At 42.1% G+C, this 18,405-nt stretch overlaps 1 protein-coding gene across 1 annotated transcript in view; it reads left to right on the top strand.

The window, feature by feature from the left end:
- The first annotated feature begins 15 nt into the window (after window positions 1-15).
- The window catches only part of LOC112559601, a 58,721-nt gene continuing 40,331 nt past the window's right edge, over window positions 16-18,405 (top strand). Inside the window, exons 1-2 of the mRNA XM_025230935.1 lie at window positions 16-972; window positions 3,364-3,509. Of these exons, the coding sequence (XP_025086720.1) occupies window positions 823-972; window positions 3,364-3,509 (296 nt within the window). The 5' untranslated portion in view covers window positions 16-822. The remainder of the gene's footprint in view (window positions 973-3,363; window positions 3,510-18,405) is intronic.

The raw sequence follows: 18,405 nt of genomic DNA, 5'->3' as shown, positions 1-18,405 counted from the left end.
TTCATTCGAAATGATATTTCAGATAATATGTGTGTTATTATCTCCAGAGGACCTGCTTGTCAGTAGGACGGGCACGTTTTATAGGTATATATTTAACTATCCTGTCAGTGTCAGTATATAGCCGGGGTCGACAATACGTCACCTCATTTTACCTGATCAACGCCAAGGTGGAGACCCGACTTATTCGGGGTTGGCAACCGGGAAGGACAGCTTGCTTCAGGTTAGCTCTTTACATTTGGCACACTAAATTTTTTTTTTCTTAATATTTTTTTTTTCCTATGCGTTCTCCTTTCCTTCTGGAGAACCCGACAATTGTAGCTGTTCGTCTGTCGAGACGGCCCTGCGTCGCCTGGCCGACCTGTCAACCCGAGCAGCGCTTTGAGCACAAAGCTAATGTGCAGTGTAACCCTTGCAGACGCAAACGAAGCCAAGAAGAGCGGGTTGTATGCATCCTTCTCGCTCGCACCTAGCTTTATTTGAGCATGAAACTACTACTGCTAGGTCAAACTGGTGCCGAAGGTGTCCTGCTACCTTGGTGTAGATTTTCTCCCTTGAAGATACCCCGGGGTCGCAACATGCGCACTCCAAACTTCCGCTACACGCGCGCTCAGCTGATACACGGTTCAAAAGAGGCAAAGGCCGGCTAACACACACACGCATGAGATACTAGGAGGGGGATCATGGGGAAGAATAAACTTTGGAACAGAAATGTCGGATGTGGAGTTTGTGTGCCAAAACGGATTTGAGAGGACAGTTGCAGCCATACTTCTTATGCAAAAGTTGTGAGCGTTGCCGAGGGTGTGACTCGATCGTTCGCCAAACATGGATTTCGTAACGGAAGCAGACGATTTGGAAAAGTTTTCGCCAAGCTCAGATCGGCGCCCTTTCGAAGTGATCTTGAGAGGCGGCAACCCATGGGGCTTCACCTTGTCGGGTGGAGAGACAGAAGATACTCCTCTGCATATTTCCCAGGTAAATAGTCAGTAATAATAAAAATGACCTACGAATATCGAACACAAACACGCACTTTTGTTTAGAACCTACACTTTTTTCTTTACCCCCCAAAACAAACAAACAAAACAAAAACAAACTACCATTAGCACGTTGACGAATGACAATTGAGTATCGTTCCTCAGCTGTTTTTGAATATTAACACTTGGTAGTCACAAACTAGACTGGAGTAGCTGAAAGGGGTGCGGGATGGGGGATGGTTATTTGAAGTAGTTCAGAGCTGACGTCAGCGCTTAGGTTCTGCTTATGGTGACAACAGGACAGATATATGGACTCGCCTCAGTTCAGAGGGAAAAACCAGGTGACAGTGTACTGTGAAGACAGTGCAAAAGAGGTGGAGAGTTAAGGCAGTCAGCAAAAAATAGTTTACATTTTATGAGTCATAGGTTTAATTTTTTTTTTTTACATTATGATAAACCATAAAACACATACTTCCAGATACCCTATATGGTAATGACTGGTTTTTTTTTAGCTGGAAAAATGTAGCCTATGCATTTATATGTATATTTGGATTATGTGTGCATGCATGCGGACACATGTGTGTGGTGTGTTTTTAGAGTGAAAAATAAAGTAATGAGATAATAGCAATAAGATTACATGACTTAGTTTCTGGATTATTTATGTCTCGTTTCTGTACATAAATGCACCTCATAGACATATTTGTATTGCACAAACATAAAAATCCATTTTTATCCAAAGATTTTAAAGACATCAGACCACTTATGTCCAGAACTAATTGTAAAATAATAAATAATGTTATTAAATCTGAAAGATTTGGCAAGTTATTGCACATAACTTTAGTCGTGATAAATGTTTAACACATTCTTAGAGTGATACATGGAAAAGACAGTTATGATGATGGAGCCTTAAACATTTAGCATTTTAGGGTTATTTCATGTTAAATTACTTGAGGCAGTTTGCCACAGGACCAATGTTTTTCATGAAGGTTGAATTCTTCGAATGATTTGAATTTTTAAGCTGAGCCAAGTAAAGTTAAGAGCAGGGTACAGACAGCAACTTATTTGATCTTCCTTGCCTTGAAATGTGTGCAGAAGCAAATGAGGTTTTTACAGTGAGGTCATCGGATCTACAAACCTTGCAAACTCTTTGGTTAATTTAAAGTTCTTGCTTATGTACTCCAAAGGCTGCTGAAATGCTGGAGCTATAAATAGATATTGCTTACCTTTGAAGACAGTTGCAAAGCTTCATGCCATTAGGTTCGGTTATTTTTTTGGTACAATTTTCATAGCTTTTGAGTGTTTTGCTGTGGAATATAAACTTAGGTATCATAAGAATTGTAGATACCGATTGTAATATTTCTTTACATGACAGATTGATATTTTTGCATTAAGGATATCAACTTTGTGTCTAGATTATAAAGTTTGATATAAGAGAAAATTGATGGAAATCCACATTGATGCTTAGAATAGCTAGTGCTTAATGAAATCAAACAAAGCAGCTTAGGGAGGCTAATGCAAATGAGCTATTTCATTGTCTCGCTATTAATTTATTGCATTTTACCAAAAATGTATTCTTGTATGGTTTTAAAAATACTGCATCTTTGAATTAAAGCTGGTGGCAAATAGGCATTGGAATTTGGAAATTAAAAATATTCTTTGTAGATTGCGATAATCTAGCCAATTCTTATGCTACAATAAGACATTCAAGTTTACTGCATAAAAAGGAAGTCTGAATGGATGAATAAATATTAAACGGGTAATAAAGGAGGGCAAGCTGATCATGTTTGAAGAAAACAATTTGTTATTTTACATTTTTTTCCAACGCTTTTTTTTTTTTTTATTTATCAAACAGTATGGAAGTACACACCAAGAAATATTTTGGAATACATTTTAGTGCCATCAGGTCTTTTTTTCTGCCCAGTGTGTTAGGGTGTACACACACATGTACACATTTATGAATCTGTGACCTCATGACTAATGGATGACAAATCATAAACTCAACTTTTATAGGGTAAGACTGTTTTGTTTCACACTCCCATTCCATGTTAGAAACACTAGCTAGGAGCAAGGTAGCTTTGAATCAGACTGCTGTACAAACAGGCTTTTTTTTTTTAACAAAAGCTCAGTAGATCTCTTCACTAGTAAATGAGATAATTAGAAAATAACAAGATGATATGTGTTAAAAGAATTGAAAATTTGCCACCAAAAAGGTGGGAGAGGTGAGGCAGAGAGCTAGATCATGTTTGCAGGAAAGCAGAAGAAACTTATGACTTGGCAGAGATATACTCTGTGCTAGTACTGCTGGCACACTGCTTAACTTCTATAATGAGTTAATTGTGCTTATGTGCGTGCGAAGTGCGTGTTTCATAGCAGTTTTGTTTGTTTCTTGCAGATAGACGACAAAAGCTCGGCTGGCAACTCGGCATTGTGTGTCGGTGACATCGTGTTTAGCATAAATGGCATTTCTTGCGGGTCTTCTGCCGCCGCCAAGCAGCTCATCGACAGCGCCTTTCGCACACTCACCCTTAAAGTGCTCAGGTAAGAGACGGAAGTAGGCGGATTTAGGGGGGAAGAGGAGAGGGGGAGAATGCCTACTATGTGCAGGTGTGCGAATATGATACTACTTCAATGACCAATGTATGCATTATACCGCTATGTAGACGGAAGTGTATGTTTTCAAGTATGTGTGGATATAGGATCATTTGTGTGTGTGCGCACGCACGTACTTGCTTGACTAAAATACTTCGGCTTACTCATCCCAGAGATAGCAACTCCATGGCTTTTCCATGGTCAGCTTATCTAAACACTTGTCTTGGTAGATTATCCCTTTTCGACTATGTGTGACAGCCAGATGACGGTAAACTTGTATGTACGCTGATAGCGCCTGTCACTTTTTATTGTAGTTTTGAAAGAAAGAGGAAGGAAAACGCACATAAGCTTTGCTCCATTTCTGTTTTTGCTCAGTTTGGCCCCTCTTTCTCGCTCAGTCTCCAGAATTTTGGCTTCTTTTTATGAAATTTGGCGGTCATCCGACAGCAAGAGATGACAGAGAGGGAGAGCATACCAAATAATGGGCGGAATACCAAGGCGCCAGGGCCAAGTGTTGTCTCGCACTCGCGCGCCATTTGCCGAAGACATGCTTCCACAGATCTCGGCCAAACAACGTGCGTCAGTGAGAGCCAGTCCGGCGATGCTCGCCATGGTCAAACTTTTATTTTTTCTTGTCTTTTTCTCCTTCTCTTGCTCGACATCTGCCGATGTGGCGGACCTTAGAAGAAGCTTCCTCCACATCTGCTCGAGTGTCGAGGCCAGTGCCACCGTTGCGGGTTGGGAGGAATGCTGCCGATGATTGTTTTGAGGACGGCTCTTGCCAGAGGCGCCGCGTAGATAATTTTTCCGCCGCGAGACGAGAATCGGAACCATGCGAGGATTTGCGCTGGTGCAGTCGGTTGCGAATGGAGCTTACTTCTTGGTCTGTGTCGGGAAGGACAGGTAAGCAAACTCACGCAGAAGTTTTCAGTCCGAAGCAGGCATTTAAATACGGTGGGGTCTTATCTTTGCGGCCATAGATGCTGCTGGGCATGGATGGCCTTGTGTTGCCAGATATTGTATTAAAGAACGCGATATTAAAGGCGCAGTAAAGTCAATAATGTTTTCGAGATGCTGACATTTACCTAAGGCACCCGTTGTTAATATATTTTTTGAAAAAATTATCCGGAGTTAGTTCATGTAAATCGTTTGATTAATTAAGACACGAACTATTTCTGTTAGGGAGAATTCCAGATCACGGCCTACTTGCATGAGTATTCGTACTTTTTCATTTATTTGACTGTATGGAAAGGAGATATGGAAGTCAAGAAAACAAACAAGAAAAATGGAAAAGTAAACCAGTGACCTGGCATTTAATTGTGGTATGGCTTTCAATAGAAAAAAAAAGAGGAGAGATTTGCATTTTGCAACCTTGGGATTGCTAATAATCAGAGTGTTTCTTGGATTCCGTGCAGGCTGAGGTAGGAAAGATCACTTACTGATGTTACAATGTAAGTTGACTATTTTACTCACCTGTGCTCTCACTGTTCAGTGTTATTGATTTCCTAACAGATCTTCGGCGATTAAATGAAAGCGCTAGTGGCTACTTTATGGGGAAAAATGTCGAGGTATTTAAAAAAATTCAGAGCAATGTTATTAGGTTGAGGTTTTTTACTAATCTGTTGCATACAATGTTCTTGGAATATGCGCTTGGGTCTTTATTCAGTCTTAAAGGTGATTAGGAGTTGAGGCTCTTTCCTGTCGTAGTTGAGTGCAGGACCTCACATACGGCATCTGCATGTAGGTGACTTTAGGATATAACCTTCATATATGTGCTACGTGGAAAGCTGAGAGGTAGAGCACAATAGCTGATTCGATACCTATGTGTCGTAACATACTCAACCCTTCAATGAGAGCTTGGTTCATAGAGACCTTGGAGAGGTAAGACAGAGTGAGGGAAGGAGGAGCTGGGCATCGCTCTCTCAAAAAGCTGGCCATCAGTTTGCGTTTTGTAATCTTATAATTTCCATCATCTGTGGTGCTAGACGATCAACTTTGCGAACGATTTACAAATTTAACAAACCGACTGGACTTCATGAGAGTATGAGTGAGAGACAGAGGGAGAAAGAATGTTCCCCTTCATTCATTGGCGTTGGCGCCTGTATGTCGGGTCGCAATGACCTAGTAAGTGGACGACGATAATGTTGCCCTCTTCCAACAGCGACTTACCTGCTCGCATCGAAGCCCAGATTTGTTTTGGGATGCCGGACATTCAAGCACGTCCCGCCGAAGGCTGGCCGGCAGGTGACATACGAAGACGCCTGGCCTCCGTCGTGCTGAGCAAGGCCAGGGATGGTAGACGTGGAGGGAGCGTGGAGGGGTTAAACCGGGAGCAGTGCTCAGCAGCAGGATGTAGCGGTTAGTTTGCATGTTCAGACCTTAACAGGCCTGCAAGAAAAGATCACCCCAACGCTAAGTAAATAAATATTATGCAAAATAAGAGAGAACCGGGCTTGCAAGATGTTTTCAATGTAGGGGCAAAAGGCGAGGAAGCTGTGTTGTTTGAACCAACGATAGGGGGGTGGGGTGGGGAGCTGAATTAGGAGGAGGAGATAAGAAAAGATTTGTGAGGAGATAGACAAACGTTTGCACAGAACATGCAGGAGCGAATCCTTGACTTCACTCGTCAAACACTGCGTTGGAAGTCGGCCAGGGGCGGATGTGCGTATAGAAACAGCAGCTGCTAAAGCTGTCGGCATACCAGCCTGCCTCGTGAAGGGGTGGAAGGTGTGGAAAGAATAAAATTCTTTGGACATTATAGACTGTCTCACACTTAGACTTCCCGTATTCGATTGAATATATGAAAATGATGATGAAACACATTTATATAGCGCTTTTCCAATGATTTGCCTAGAGCGATTTACAGAAATGATACAGTGACCGATCCAAAAAGTATCCTAATAATAACCATGCATCCATATTCGCATGTAACAGACTCGTTCACTTCTACAGCAGACACATCGACTCTACACAAGGTAAATACAGACATATGCACGTTCACCGCATACCTCTGAGTAATCTTTACTGCTACTATCATGAACCAAAGAAAAAACATGCTTCCTATTGTATGTGATAATAAAAAAAAACCATGGAATGCTCGGCATACATTTGTTATCATATCAGTTACTACTGCATTGTCATCGTGGTGATATTTCCATCATTTTTTTCTCTTATCAGTGCCTCCATATTATTGTTTGTATGGGAACCTGTCACCGTTCTCAGGCAGTAAGAGTTGCCAGGCCGATAGGCAACTTTTAGCCACGTGCCAAAACTATTTTTGCGGCACTTGATCTCGCGTAATTGTTTTGTCCTTTTCGACGATCAAAGTTCACGACTACAATGAACGGTGACGATGACGAAGATGAAGGTAGTAATAGCAATGATAATGATGATAACTCAGATAATGGCGATGATGATTGACTGGATAACTGACGAACATAGCCTTTCTAACATACAGATACACACACATGTGTGTTTACAGGAGAGAACTCTTGATTGCTCCTGCCTCTCTCAGAAACTGATAGTTAAATTACTGCGCGTTCAACACATTTTTGTGTGCGTTTTTATGACTTCTTTAATTGTTTTTTTTCCCCAAGAAGCGATGGCCGTCTCAGTCACTGCTGTCGAGTAGAAAGTCATAAAATCACACGAGAAGTTGCCATAATTGTCTTTCATTATCTTGGTGAAGTTTACACACTGCGATTCGTCCACATTATTCAGAGGTTATTCAAAGTTTCACAAGGTGGTGTGCAATCTGTAACAGTATCAGGTCTCAGCATTCATATTTTTACACACACACACACACAGAAATACTGTGGTGGGTGAAAGCGTGGAAACACCATCCTTGAACCCTCATCTCCTTGACATCTGTGTTGCTCGTGATGAATAGATTTTCCAAACTTCCATTTACTCTTGCTATTGTTTAGTTGAAATCTTAGGCAAATGATCCCTTGTGAAGTTTGCATGATGGGCAGACCTTCAGTGGCTGGAAAAGCAGGGGTGAGCTCATAGCACGTGATCCGTGAAGCTGAAGGCTAAACTCGCGTACATCTCTTGTATCTTGTAGCTTGGTAAAATGTCCTGTGAGCCATGTCTTAGGCATAGGTCGACTCTGGCAGTCGACAAGAAGGCCATATACCAGTTGATGGCACCGAGAATGGCACAGGGAGGCGGGACATCTCACTGGTTTCCTTGATTGTAAGTTACCTGCCGCGGGTTGACTGGCCGTCAATTTGAAACTTTGCAGAAACTCGTTAGGTCTTGAACATTGCCACCAAGGCTTTGATCTTTAAAGGGGAAACCATCTGAGTGGGACAAATGAAGAGTATGTGTCAGTGTAAATTGCCTCAGGTTGGAATTGTACTTGAAACTGACTTTAGTGTTTAAAGCTGGTATATTGAATTTTGTTTGTTAAAGTTGCAGTCAGTCGGTATCCAGTGCAACCCCATCAAAGACACCCTCCCCTACTTTGCGGATGATCAAAGGTAGGCAAGGAGATACGCGACAGGTGACTCACCTTTTCACCGAACTGCGTCATGTTATTTAAGATGGCTGGAGAAGTGGATGCACGAAGTCGCAGCCGACATTTGTCATGCAGGCGAAAGCTCCAAGCGGAGATATCTTGAAGAGTAGTGTATTTACTTACATAGTTTATCAATCACTATCGGCCTCAGGATAGAGGGGCAAAGTGGGGCGGAGGGGAATCACGGCAGGTCGTCGAATTCTGTGTCAGTTCCCGACGGTTAAAATATAACTCCTGTCAGTATGCGGTCACTTAATTTACTCAAAATTGAATTCGCTTAGTGAAAAATACGCTCAAATCATGGAGGAGTTTCGCTTTAAATGATTAACGACTGTGGGGAACGAATGTGGACACGACTGCTGATTCATTTGTGATCGCGAAATTGATCGTTATTTTAATATCTAATCAATCTTTCTGATGTTTATAGTGAGATTATTCCTCGTTTCGCCCAGATCCCTCTTTTTAACTTTATTTGTGCTCCTAATTGCCTCTCTGAATATGTGAAATCATTTTCCCCGAGGGTTGAGAACTTTGATCTACTGGCAAAACTGTTTGCTATCTGTGTGACGAACGTACACACCTGTGCTTGGAGTCACCGCCAAGCAATGTTTATCAAGGTTCGCCAAGGGTGTCAAGAGAGTTGCTCGCCTTTTCCCGTTCATTGTATCCCACGGGCACAAAGGAAGAATGTCCGTCTAGCTTTTGTAGATGACGAATTACTAGTAATAAAAAGCAAAGCTAAATACAGGTTTTCATTTCAAAGGCGACTTGTGTGTTTCGTTCTGTAACTGAGAGAACCGAGAGACATGCTGTGGTTGCCGCACCAACCTTGGCAGGTTTCATGAGTGCTACATCCTTTTTCGAAAAAACAGCTTATACAGCAGCACAATGAAATGATCGCAAGACCATAAAAAAGCATATTAAGTGCAAGTTCAGGAAAACAAACCTATCATCTTCCAGTCCATGTCAGTAAAGGGCCTTCTTAACCGGGCGCACACTGTGGAATATATTTTTATGTTTAACAATTATTTTTTAAGGCTGTCATGTAAACACTTGTCATTGTCACATGCTGTAGTAGAGAAGGTATCAAAACAGCCAAACAAAACAGGAGGAAAGTGTGCCCGTATTAAAATGGCGGCCTTGTAAAGGTGGTCCTCAACACCTTGATTGACGTCAGCATCTAGCAAGCATTTCCTTAACTTCCAAAAGTTGAAGATTCCAGTCTTATGAACATGCTAAGCTGGACACCGAAATTCACCCTCGCTACGTCATTCTCAGGCAGGTGCACTCATAAACACACGAAACGATGTTTGTTTCTGTTTATCTTAGCGCTTTTTCCTACCACTCGAACCGCATATTCACCCACACGCACTCGAAGATACACGCACGTATCTTAGACAGGTGAAAAATTTACCTTGGGATCATTCCTTCCCCCCTGCCCCACACGAATACACAACACACTCTATAATCAAGTGTCCTTCGTGAGATTCAATAATAACCTGTATTGCACAATTCTGGCATTTAAATAATTGACAGGTTTTGGGGAGGGGATAGGGTGGACGGTGGCAGGCAAAGAGAGGACCGGGTCTTGTCACTCTTATCACGAGCTGACGATATTGTCGGTTGTCATCGACACGCTAGTAAACTTGAGCATGGGTGGCCCTTGCGCAGTCGACGGGAGAGAGGAGTTAGCGCCCATTATTCGCAGGGCGAGTCGAGAGGAGAGATGGACGAGGATTAACGTTCCTTTGCAGCAGTGCAGTGGCTTCAATTTTCTCACGGGTATTAACTGCAAGGACCGAGACCAGATCCTGTTGGTTTCGTTTCTTGCGATTCGTCATCGACGGCTGTTGTGTGGTGACTGTCTTCTTTATGATTTCAGCCGCAGCTGTTTTATTTGTGCTGTGTTGTTTTGTTCTGTTGTTGTGTGAAAATGGAGGATTTTTTTTTTATGCAGGAGAGATATAAACTTGATATTCTAAAGAGAAAGATTAGAAAAGAGAGGTAATAAAATTGATGGGAGTAAGAGAGATGACTCCCTTTCGGAACCCTGCCGTGAGCTGTCCATAATTCTGTATATGGGTGTGCGTGCGCGCGCGTGATGGTGTTCAACAACTGACGCTGTGGTCATGAAATTAAACAATAATTTTGAACAATAGAGTTCAGTAGCTCAGTGCCATAGCATAGCCTCTGTGCGTACCGTGATGCACCTCCGGACACGATTTTTGTTTAAAGAATAATTTGCTTATTCAATTTTGCAATTTTTTGCCGTAACCATGCATGATATATTCCTCAAAGTAGAGATATATTCCTCCAAGAATGGCAAAGGGATCATTGAAACTAAAAAGAAAACAAGGCTAGGATGTCAGATGTGTTCTGTATCTGCCAACACCTTTATCTGGTCATCTTGAAAGAGGAGAGAACATACAGACCTCAAGACTAAACAGAATATGTATATAAGGTTCACTTGCGTATCTTTTTTCTGGGTTTTTGTTTAGGTTAATTCAATTATGCAATGATTTTTTTTTTCAGAATGGGTCGCTCATTGCATTGTATCATGAATTTTTCATCAGATTCTTTAAACCTGGTGTTGTTTTAGTGACCATGTGGTTGTCTGATCTCAGGAGGATGAGCTCATCTCGTTTACTTGACAAGAGACAGCGAATGCGTTTATTTTATTCCGCCTCTCATTTCATTTCATATATAAGCATGTTTGTAAATCGTCTACATCCTGATTATGACAACAACTTCTGCTGCTGCGTGTCAGGAGTCTGAAGGCTAAATTGTTTAGAATCCGAGGTTGGCAAACAGGATGTTATGAATGATTAAAAACATGGTTAATGGCTCACAAATCCCTTAAATATTTTCACAGAACAGAAGAGACTGCTTTCACGGTCGGTAAGGTTTTATTTTGGGAATGAATAACTAATAGAATGAAAAAAAAAAAAAATACTCCAAGATATTTACACATATCAATTAGCTACCAGGTGAATATCAATTTGTGAGTTGCTTTCCACAACTAATTTATTAAAACCAGCTTTATGTGTTTAATTAAAATTTGCTTTTGGGATGTCCGTAAAGTTTAGCCCCTTTGTGTAAATTAGAAGTAACATGTTTATGTGTGTATATATATATATGTATAAACATTTGTACATTTTAAATGCACGGAGGTCATTGTGCGAGTAGGTTGTTCTCTCTTGGAAACGCATTGCAGTCGACGTTTCTTTGTTGTCAAGGTTAGTTTTAATAAACATCTGCAGAGTATTAGTGGTCTTCTCCATGTGTGCTTGGGAAACTAAATCATTCTGTTACTTCATTATTTTATTAGTTCCTTTTTTTGTCTGAGAGGAGGGGGCAGCTTCTTGCTAGATAACATTCACATTATCTGACATTGTTTAGACAAAAATGTTGCATGCTATGTTCGTCCGTGTCTCTGTCAATCTGTCTGCGTTGTCTTTTTTTGTTGTTGTAAAAAGCCTGTCCATAGGATCGGGATATGGTTCTATATAAGACACTTCCTGTATCTCAGAGTAAATTTTGAAAAGGAGTATTTCTAGAGGCTTAACTACACTCTGATCAGCTTGCCGAACACTTAACCTGAAAACTTGTGAGCGGAATACCACTATCACTGGCTGCTGACGGACGGGAGCTCTTCAGTTTTCTCTCTCTCCCTTACCCTTTACCCCACTACCCTCCGGTCCAGATTATTCAGCTGCACACTACACAAGGTCAAAGTTCCGTATACTTTCTATGACATGTCGGGTAGCTCTTGTGATCTAAGCTTTTGTTTTCTTTGGTTTGACTTAAATTATCATCAGTATTATTTTTGTATTCGTTGACCTTTAAGAGAAGGAGCGAGGGAGGAAGAGAGAAGAAGAAAAGGGGAGTTGACTGCGAGACGTGTGTAATTATTTCAAGCCCATAAGCGCCAGGAGGGAGAAAACATTGGACAACCTAAAGCTCTGTGGAAAGACCACTGGTTTGACTATAACACGCACTCGTTGGTAATAGAAAACCCGTCATTTGCAGTGACAAACACCTACACGACCTGGTTATGCTGCATAGAAAAAATAAAAAAAAATAGCAGTCTTTTAAATTACTTCGTAAATCTTATGCATTTTATTATTTATTTATTGTTTACACGCGTGATGTATTCCTGTACAGTCGTTGAAGAGACCACGAGAACATCGGCTGTACTGTGTTTAAAAAAAGAAAAAGCCAACTTAGCTAGGGATCTTGACACCAGCTTTATGGTGATAAATGGCAGTTTGCACAGTAAACATCCTGTGACCTCAGGCGCACTGGAGGCAGTCCAGTTTTGAATGACGGAAGATATTTTTATGAATGGTGAGCATGTATGCTTACTTTCTTTGCTAGGAGGGCTTGTTCGTGACACATCGTTGCGCGTGACTCGCTATTTTTGCCCTGGGAAGAAGTTATGAAACAAAATGAAAACAAAGCCATGCTTGTATTGTCGTAAATTTGGGGAAAAAAGCATAGTTTAAACTTTAAAGTGACTTTCATGGGAAAATATTTTGTAACTAGCCTTAGCGATGCCTAATGTTACCAGTCTGTTCACTTACTGTTCTGTGGTGTTTACAGGTAGGGGTTGGGTGCTCATGACATTCGCCTTTTTCGGGAACGCACTAGATGCTAACGATCAACCAACTCCTGCACTCCAGTATGTGTATGTTGGTGATGGGGTGGTGCGGGGGTACAATGACTAGGTGGGGTAGGATGAGTAACTTCGCCCTGGGTGATCTTTCAGCGTTTTCTATAGACTGTTTTGAACTGTTGCATGGCACTCAGTTGTAAAGGCTCTAAGCTGGCAAGTCATTAGGCCGTGACGGGCCATGGATGTCACCAGCGCACTCAGTCACGCGCGAGCTGCCGCTGTTGTTGTCCCAGATTGCTGTGTTTAGCGACCCCGGTATAATGTTGATGTTCCCGTGTTTGGTCTTGAGGTGTCTGGTTCGCGGGTCTTCGACGTAGCAATCAGAGCTGCAGTTTTTTGTTTTTGTTTCTTTTTCCTCCTTGGCTTCATGAGTATAGCCTTTGCGGCATCCATTTTGGAATCTCAAGTGATCTGAAAAACAGCATGACATATGATGGTATAGATAACTTTCACCATACTTTATGTAGGTTATGCGGGTTATACTAAAGATGACAAAGTTATTGACAAAATTTAGACTGACAACAGGGTTGGGTAGACAGCAGGATGAAGGGAACCCAGACTTGTGTTAGGCGCGAAGAGTCAGGTAATTCGTTACATGTGAAGATGTAACTGTAGACGTCGATGCAACAACGATTGATAGTAAACACTCACAAACGAATATTTGGTGTCAACATCTCAACTTTCAAAGAAGAATATTAGAAGAAGAATGAATTTTTTTAAAAAAAGGCTGTTTACCCTCTGTTAATTTATTTGTTTTCTGCTGGTTTATTCATTTTACGTATATAAGAACTGTTAAAACATATGACTAGTTATGGTTAATGCGATGTGCCGGTCGCCCAAGGAGGAGGAGGGGAGGGGACTGTTTCGAGTCACATAAAGGGATATGAAAGTGTGTTCAGCGGGCTCAGCGGGTGCAGAGTATAAGACCAAAAAACGGCAATTCGATTTAAATAGCTATGGTGATCACCCCGCAAGTGTGAAGATATGATTTAGGAGCCCAAGGCTGCAGCCTAAGCGGAACAGGTAAACACACGCCCAGCGCAATAGCTTTTTATGTTCACATGTAGTCCTCAGGATCAGACATTGACTGAGCCACCATCGAAACCTGCGCTCCCAAGCTTTCTCACACCTGAAAAAGCCCTCGACAGGTGTACTATGTGTCACGAGAGGTTGCTGTGGAGTTTGTGGCGCTTGCTGGTTGACAGGATTCGCTGTTTCATGAGGTGAGTTTCTACAGGCGTGTGTAGGTGTAGTAAGTAGAGGATGAAACAAATAACGTTTGAACTTTATTTTATGTAGGCATAACCGAATCTCAACTCCCAGTGATTACATCCAGAACTTATATCACCTGACACTGGGGGTTAACGACCTAAATAGTACGAGGTATCACTTTACTGTCAGCTAGAGATCATGCTTCGTTGAGCTCATAGCGATTTGAATTTCCTACTGAATTGCGGCTGCGAGACTTGGACGCTGCTTGCCGCAACGGAAAAGAAGCTCCAGGCCTTTGAGAACAAGTGCCTGAGAAAGCTGCTCCGCATCTCGTACCGCGAACACAAGACCAACGCATACGTACGGAGCACCGTGACCTCCCTCGTGGGCCCACATGAGCCCCTTCTGGCAACAGTGAAGCGGCGCAAGCTCGCCTGGTTCGGTCACGTCACCCGCCACAACACCCTGTCAAGACGATCCTACAAGGAACCCTCGAAGGGAGCCGTCGTCGTGGTCGTCCGAGGAAAAGCTGGGTCACCAACATCAAAGAATGGACCGAACGCGAGATGCCAGACCTGCTCTCATCTGCTCAAGACAGGACCGGGTGGAAAATTCTGTCTGTTGCTGCTGCCAGACGGTCCCCCCTACGCCCGGACCGGGCATGGGATTGACCTGACCTGACCTGACTGAATTGAGCTACTCCTATACCTTGCTCTTTAATGTTTTTTTCCGATCACACAATGTTATATTAAGTACACGTACAAATCAAATATATCACGAGTGTTATTTATCATTGACACAGTGGTCTCAAGAAAACTTTTCACAATTGTAAAATAAATAGAAATCAATGCTATTCTTCCACACAGAAAGTTCGTCGCTCAGACCTTACAAATGCACACTGTTGTAACAGATTAGCAACGTGTGACTGCTAGGTATGAAGCACTCACCTGTTAATTTCTCACACATTAGCTTTGTAATCTCTAAATCTCGTGCCACCAGTATTGACACGTCTCAACCCGGAAGCGGAAGGTGCTTTACTCTTTCATCTTAGCTTTTTCAAGTGTGGATTGTTTTTTCGCGACCTTTTAAAAGGTTTCCTCAATGAAGAGGAAGGGATGAAGGGGTGCCCGGTAGTGTAGTGGTTAAAACACTCGCTTGTCATCACTGCATCGAGCGACACAGGGTTCAGATCTCGTCTCGGGACACTGTATGTGATACCTGTTCCCAGGGCTGGGCGTCGGGGGTTTTCTCCGGCTACTCTGGTTTCCTCCACCCTCCCTCTCCTCCCATAGTGGGAAATCGCCGCAAGGTGGAAACAAACAAACAAACAAACAAACAAACAAACAAACAAACAAACAAACAAACAAAGGGATGATGATTCTTTTGTGTCTTGGTTCACTTGAAATATCCATAGTCAAGCAGAGATCGTTTGTGTTTGCGTCTGCGTGCGCTTTTTTTTTTCCAGCATCTCGTTTTTCTCTGCATGTAGCATCTACTTGCATCGTGGGCTACATGATTTTCTTCCCTTCCACCCCTTCACCACCCCTACCACTACCGCCACCCTTAACCGGGAACTTTATATGTCGTTACTTCGCCTTACCTATCTCGTCTGTCGTTCCTTTTGCCGGTTAATCAGATGGACCGTATGTTGTCATGACGCACTGTCATCAGCAGTCATCGCTATCAGCTGCAACAGTTTTCATCATCTGTAACGCAGAGTGATTTAGTCAGACTGTCAGCAGCTGGTCTGTGACTGGTTCATCGTTGCACATAGCAGAGGAGGTTAGCCACGAAGGGTAGTGAATAAGAGATCCAGTAAAGTTTGGTTGCCTGTTGGTTGGTCGGTCGGTCGGTTCACTAAGTAGGAAAGTGCTTCCACCTTGAGGCGATATCAGATTCAGATATCGGTTTGTCGTGCAAACCAAGCAGACACTTTGGATTACGATTCAGTGTATAGTTTGATATGCACTTAGAACAGATTTACCTACACAGTTGCTGCCTTTAGCCTACTAGCTTGTCCTGTACAGAAGGGTCACCCGGTGCTGGACGATCCGGTCAGGTGTTAGGCAGGTAAAAATCTACTCTCAGTCCCTGCATTCCGCTGTTGTAACCTACCGCACCGCCAAGCCCTTACCTGACGTATCCCTGTGATTTACCTGTTTGACATCAGTAGAGCCAGGGTAAGGGCTTCCAGAACTGATAATCCTTATTAGGAGGGGATCATGGGATGCTACAGAAATCGTTGTCCTCCCGAAAGGAACGGCACACGAAAGCAGAGAGCTAGTCTTCACTTAAGATCGAGCGATTGTCACGGGGCATCATTTCGGAGGCCCTTCGAAACACAGGTATTTCTTTGTCTAGCAGATTTGGCTACCCTGCCCTAAACCCGGTCGTAGGGAGGGCAAAAGGTTATGGGGTCTCGTTTCATTCTGTGTTTGACGTGCGAACGTTTACATTTCGATTGCCATCTTTCTTTCATGACGTCACGTCCGGGTTTGGAGAGGCAAGCGTTCATAATCGTAAGAAAAGTCGGAGGCTGCGCAGATTGATGTACTAGATAGACATTAAAAAGTGAGCGCTGAACGCCAGCAAATGTCATGATTGTGCATGATTTACGTTGCCAAGGCTACGGTAGATTATATGTTAACTAGACATACACTTGACTCCACGAGCTTGACCTTTTTCTGTGCATGATGATGTGTGCATGCCTCACAACAACGGAAAATGACATTAGCACAGGTTTGGGGAAATGTTATCTTGCACTAACGAGCTTTATCAAGTCATTAGGAGGAATTACACGTGAATAACTATCCTTTTAAACACTTTGCAAAACTTGGTCAAACACTCGTGTTTACTTTTGCAAATGTATAATCCTGACCAGGAATTTGCTAGTTATAACATGTATTTACTCGTCGATAGTTGTCAGTCATAAGTGTGTGTGTGAGAGAGTGCCCGAGCGTGCGTGCATGTTTTCAGCTGGTGCAGAAAGTTTTTAGAGAAAATCTTAAGTAAGCGCTGACGTGTTATAAGCATACAGTCAAACTGGTGCATGTAGTCTTTTGTTTTGATTAAGCAATTATTTCACCTGCATTATACTCCTCCTAACCGTGAAATTAATTGTGTTACGGATTGAACCTTACAGTGTGACGAGACGAAAGGCATAACATAAAAACTCTTTATGAACTATTTCTAATCGTAAATCACACCGCTCCAGCGAGTGTAAATTTTATTCCTAGCAAAGCGACTGAAACGGCATTGTCCTGCTTACATTTGAATTAATTTTGCTTCTGATCGAAACTGACTGACGCGAGAAAAAAAGGAAGACTGACTTTGCTTTTGGTTACTGTTTTGTAAGGACTGGGGTGGGGCGGGTTGAATAGAGACATGCGTTATGCACGCCGCGAGAAGCGATTGTTTACTGCGCCCTGCGAAATTGTATACAGATTGTATAGTATGAGGTCCTTAAAAGCTCTTACAGAATGCATGCAACCCGACCTTAAGAAACCTGGTGTATTGACATCTCTGGTGCAAAGTGACGTATTGACACCAAGTGTGGAAAGTGAAAAAAAAAAAAAGACTGCCGATAGGCTTTAGTGTGCAATTTAAAGGCTAACCCGAGTGTAAAATTAGTCTGGAAAGAATGTGTTTAATTGTCAGATACTGATTACCGAAATCTTAGAGAAAAACAAATTTTTTTAGCGTTCTGACTCGAATTTCAGAAAGAGATTAACATCTCATTTTCAATGATGTCAGAAAGGTAGGGTAGCTGACTGGGGGTGACCTTAACAACATATACTATAAGCTCCCTTACCGGCAGCGACCTTCAGAGATATCGGAAGTACGAATTTAAGAAAAAAAGTCCTAGGCAATTTGTAGTAACATAGGTAACAGCACTGCTAACTCACCTGTAACTTTCCATGTTTACCTCGGGTTGGCCTTTAATCTGCTCCTCTTAAGATTTGTTTTTATAGACAAATCTTTACACCTTTCCTGTGCTTGTTGTAGGAGTGTTTCAAACGTTTGTAACGGTCTGTGGCACAGGCAAAAACTTATGTAAGCTAAAATATTGCTGAATGAGTATGGCCAAGCCGATGTACAAGTTACGGAAAATAATATGTTAGCAGTTTTACAGACATGGACATCACATCGTTTGATGAAATCCACTACGAATACTTGAGAGTACCAGAAATACTCAAAATCTTAAATAATCTATTGCATTTAAAATTCAGGTCTAATATCTATTTGTACAAAGTCTTCAAGAGGCATTGAAAAATAAGGTGAAGACTTTATTGTTTTTCAAAATATTCTTAAGTTTCGTTCGGAGTTTTAAGTGTTTTTAAAGATTTATCAGAAGACACGAAGTGTTAGGATGCCAGAGGTATTTTAAAAAAGTGATATTTCTTGTTTTGCTCTGACGGTTTTAACCTCATTGACTG

The sequence above is a fragment of the Pomacea canaliculata genome, linkage group LG3 (assembly GCF_003073045.1).
Source record: "Pomacea canaliculata isolate SZHN2017 linkage group LG3, ASM307304v1, whole genome shotgun sequence".
In the NCBI taxonomy this organism is placed as follows: domain Eukaryota; kingdom Metazoa; phylum Mollusca; class Gastropoda; order Architaenioglossa; family Ampullariidae; genus Pomacea; species Pomacea canaliculata.
Note: the sequence above shows the minus strand (reverse complement) of the source record. Positions and strands in the feature narration are given on the sequence as shown.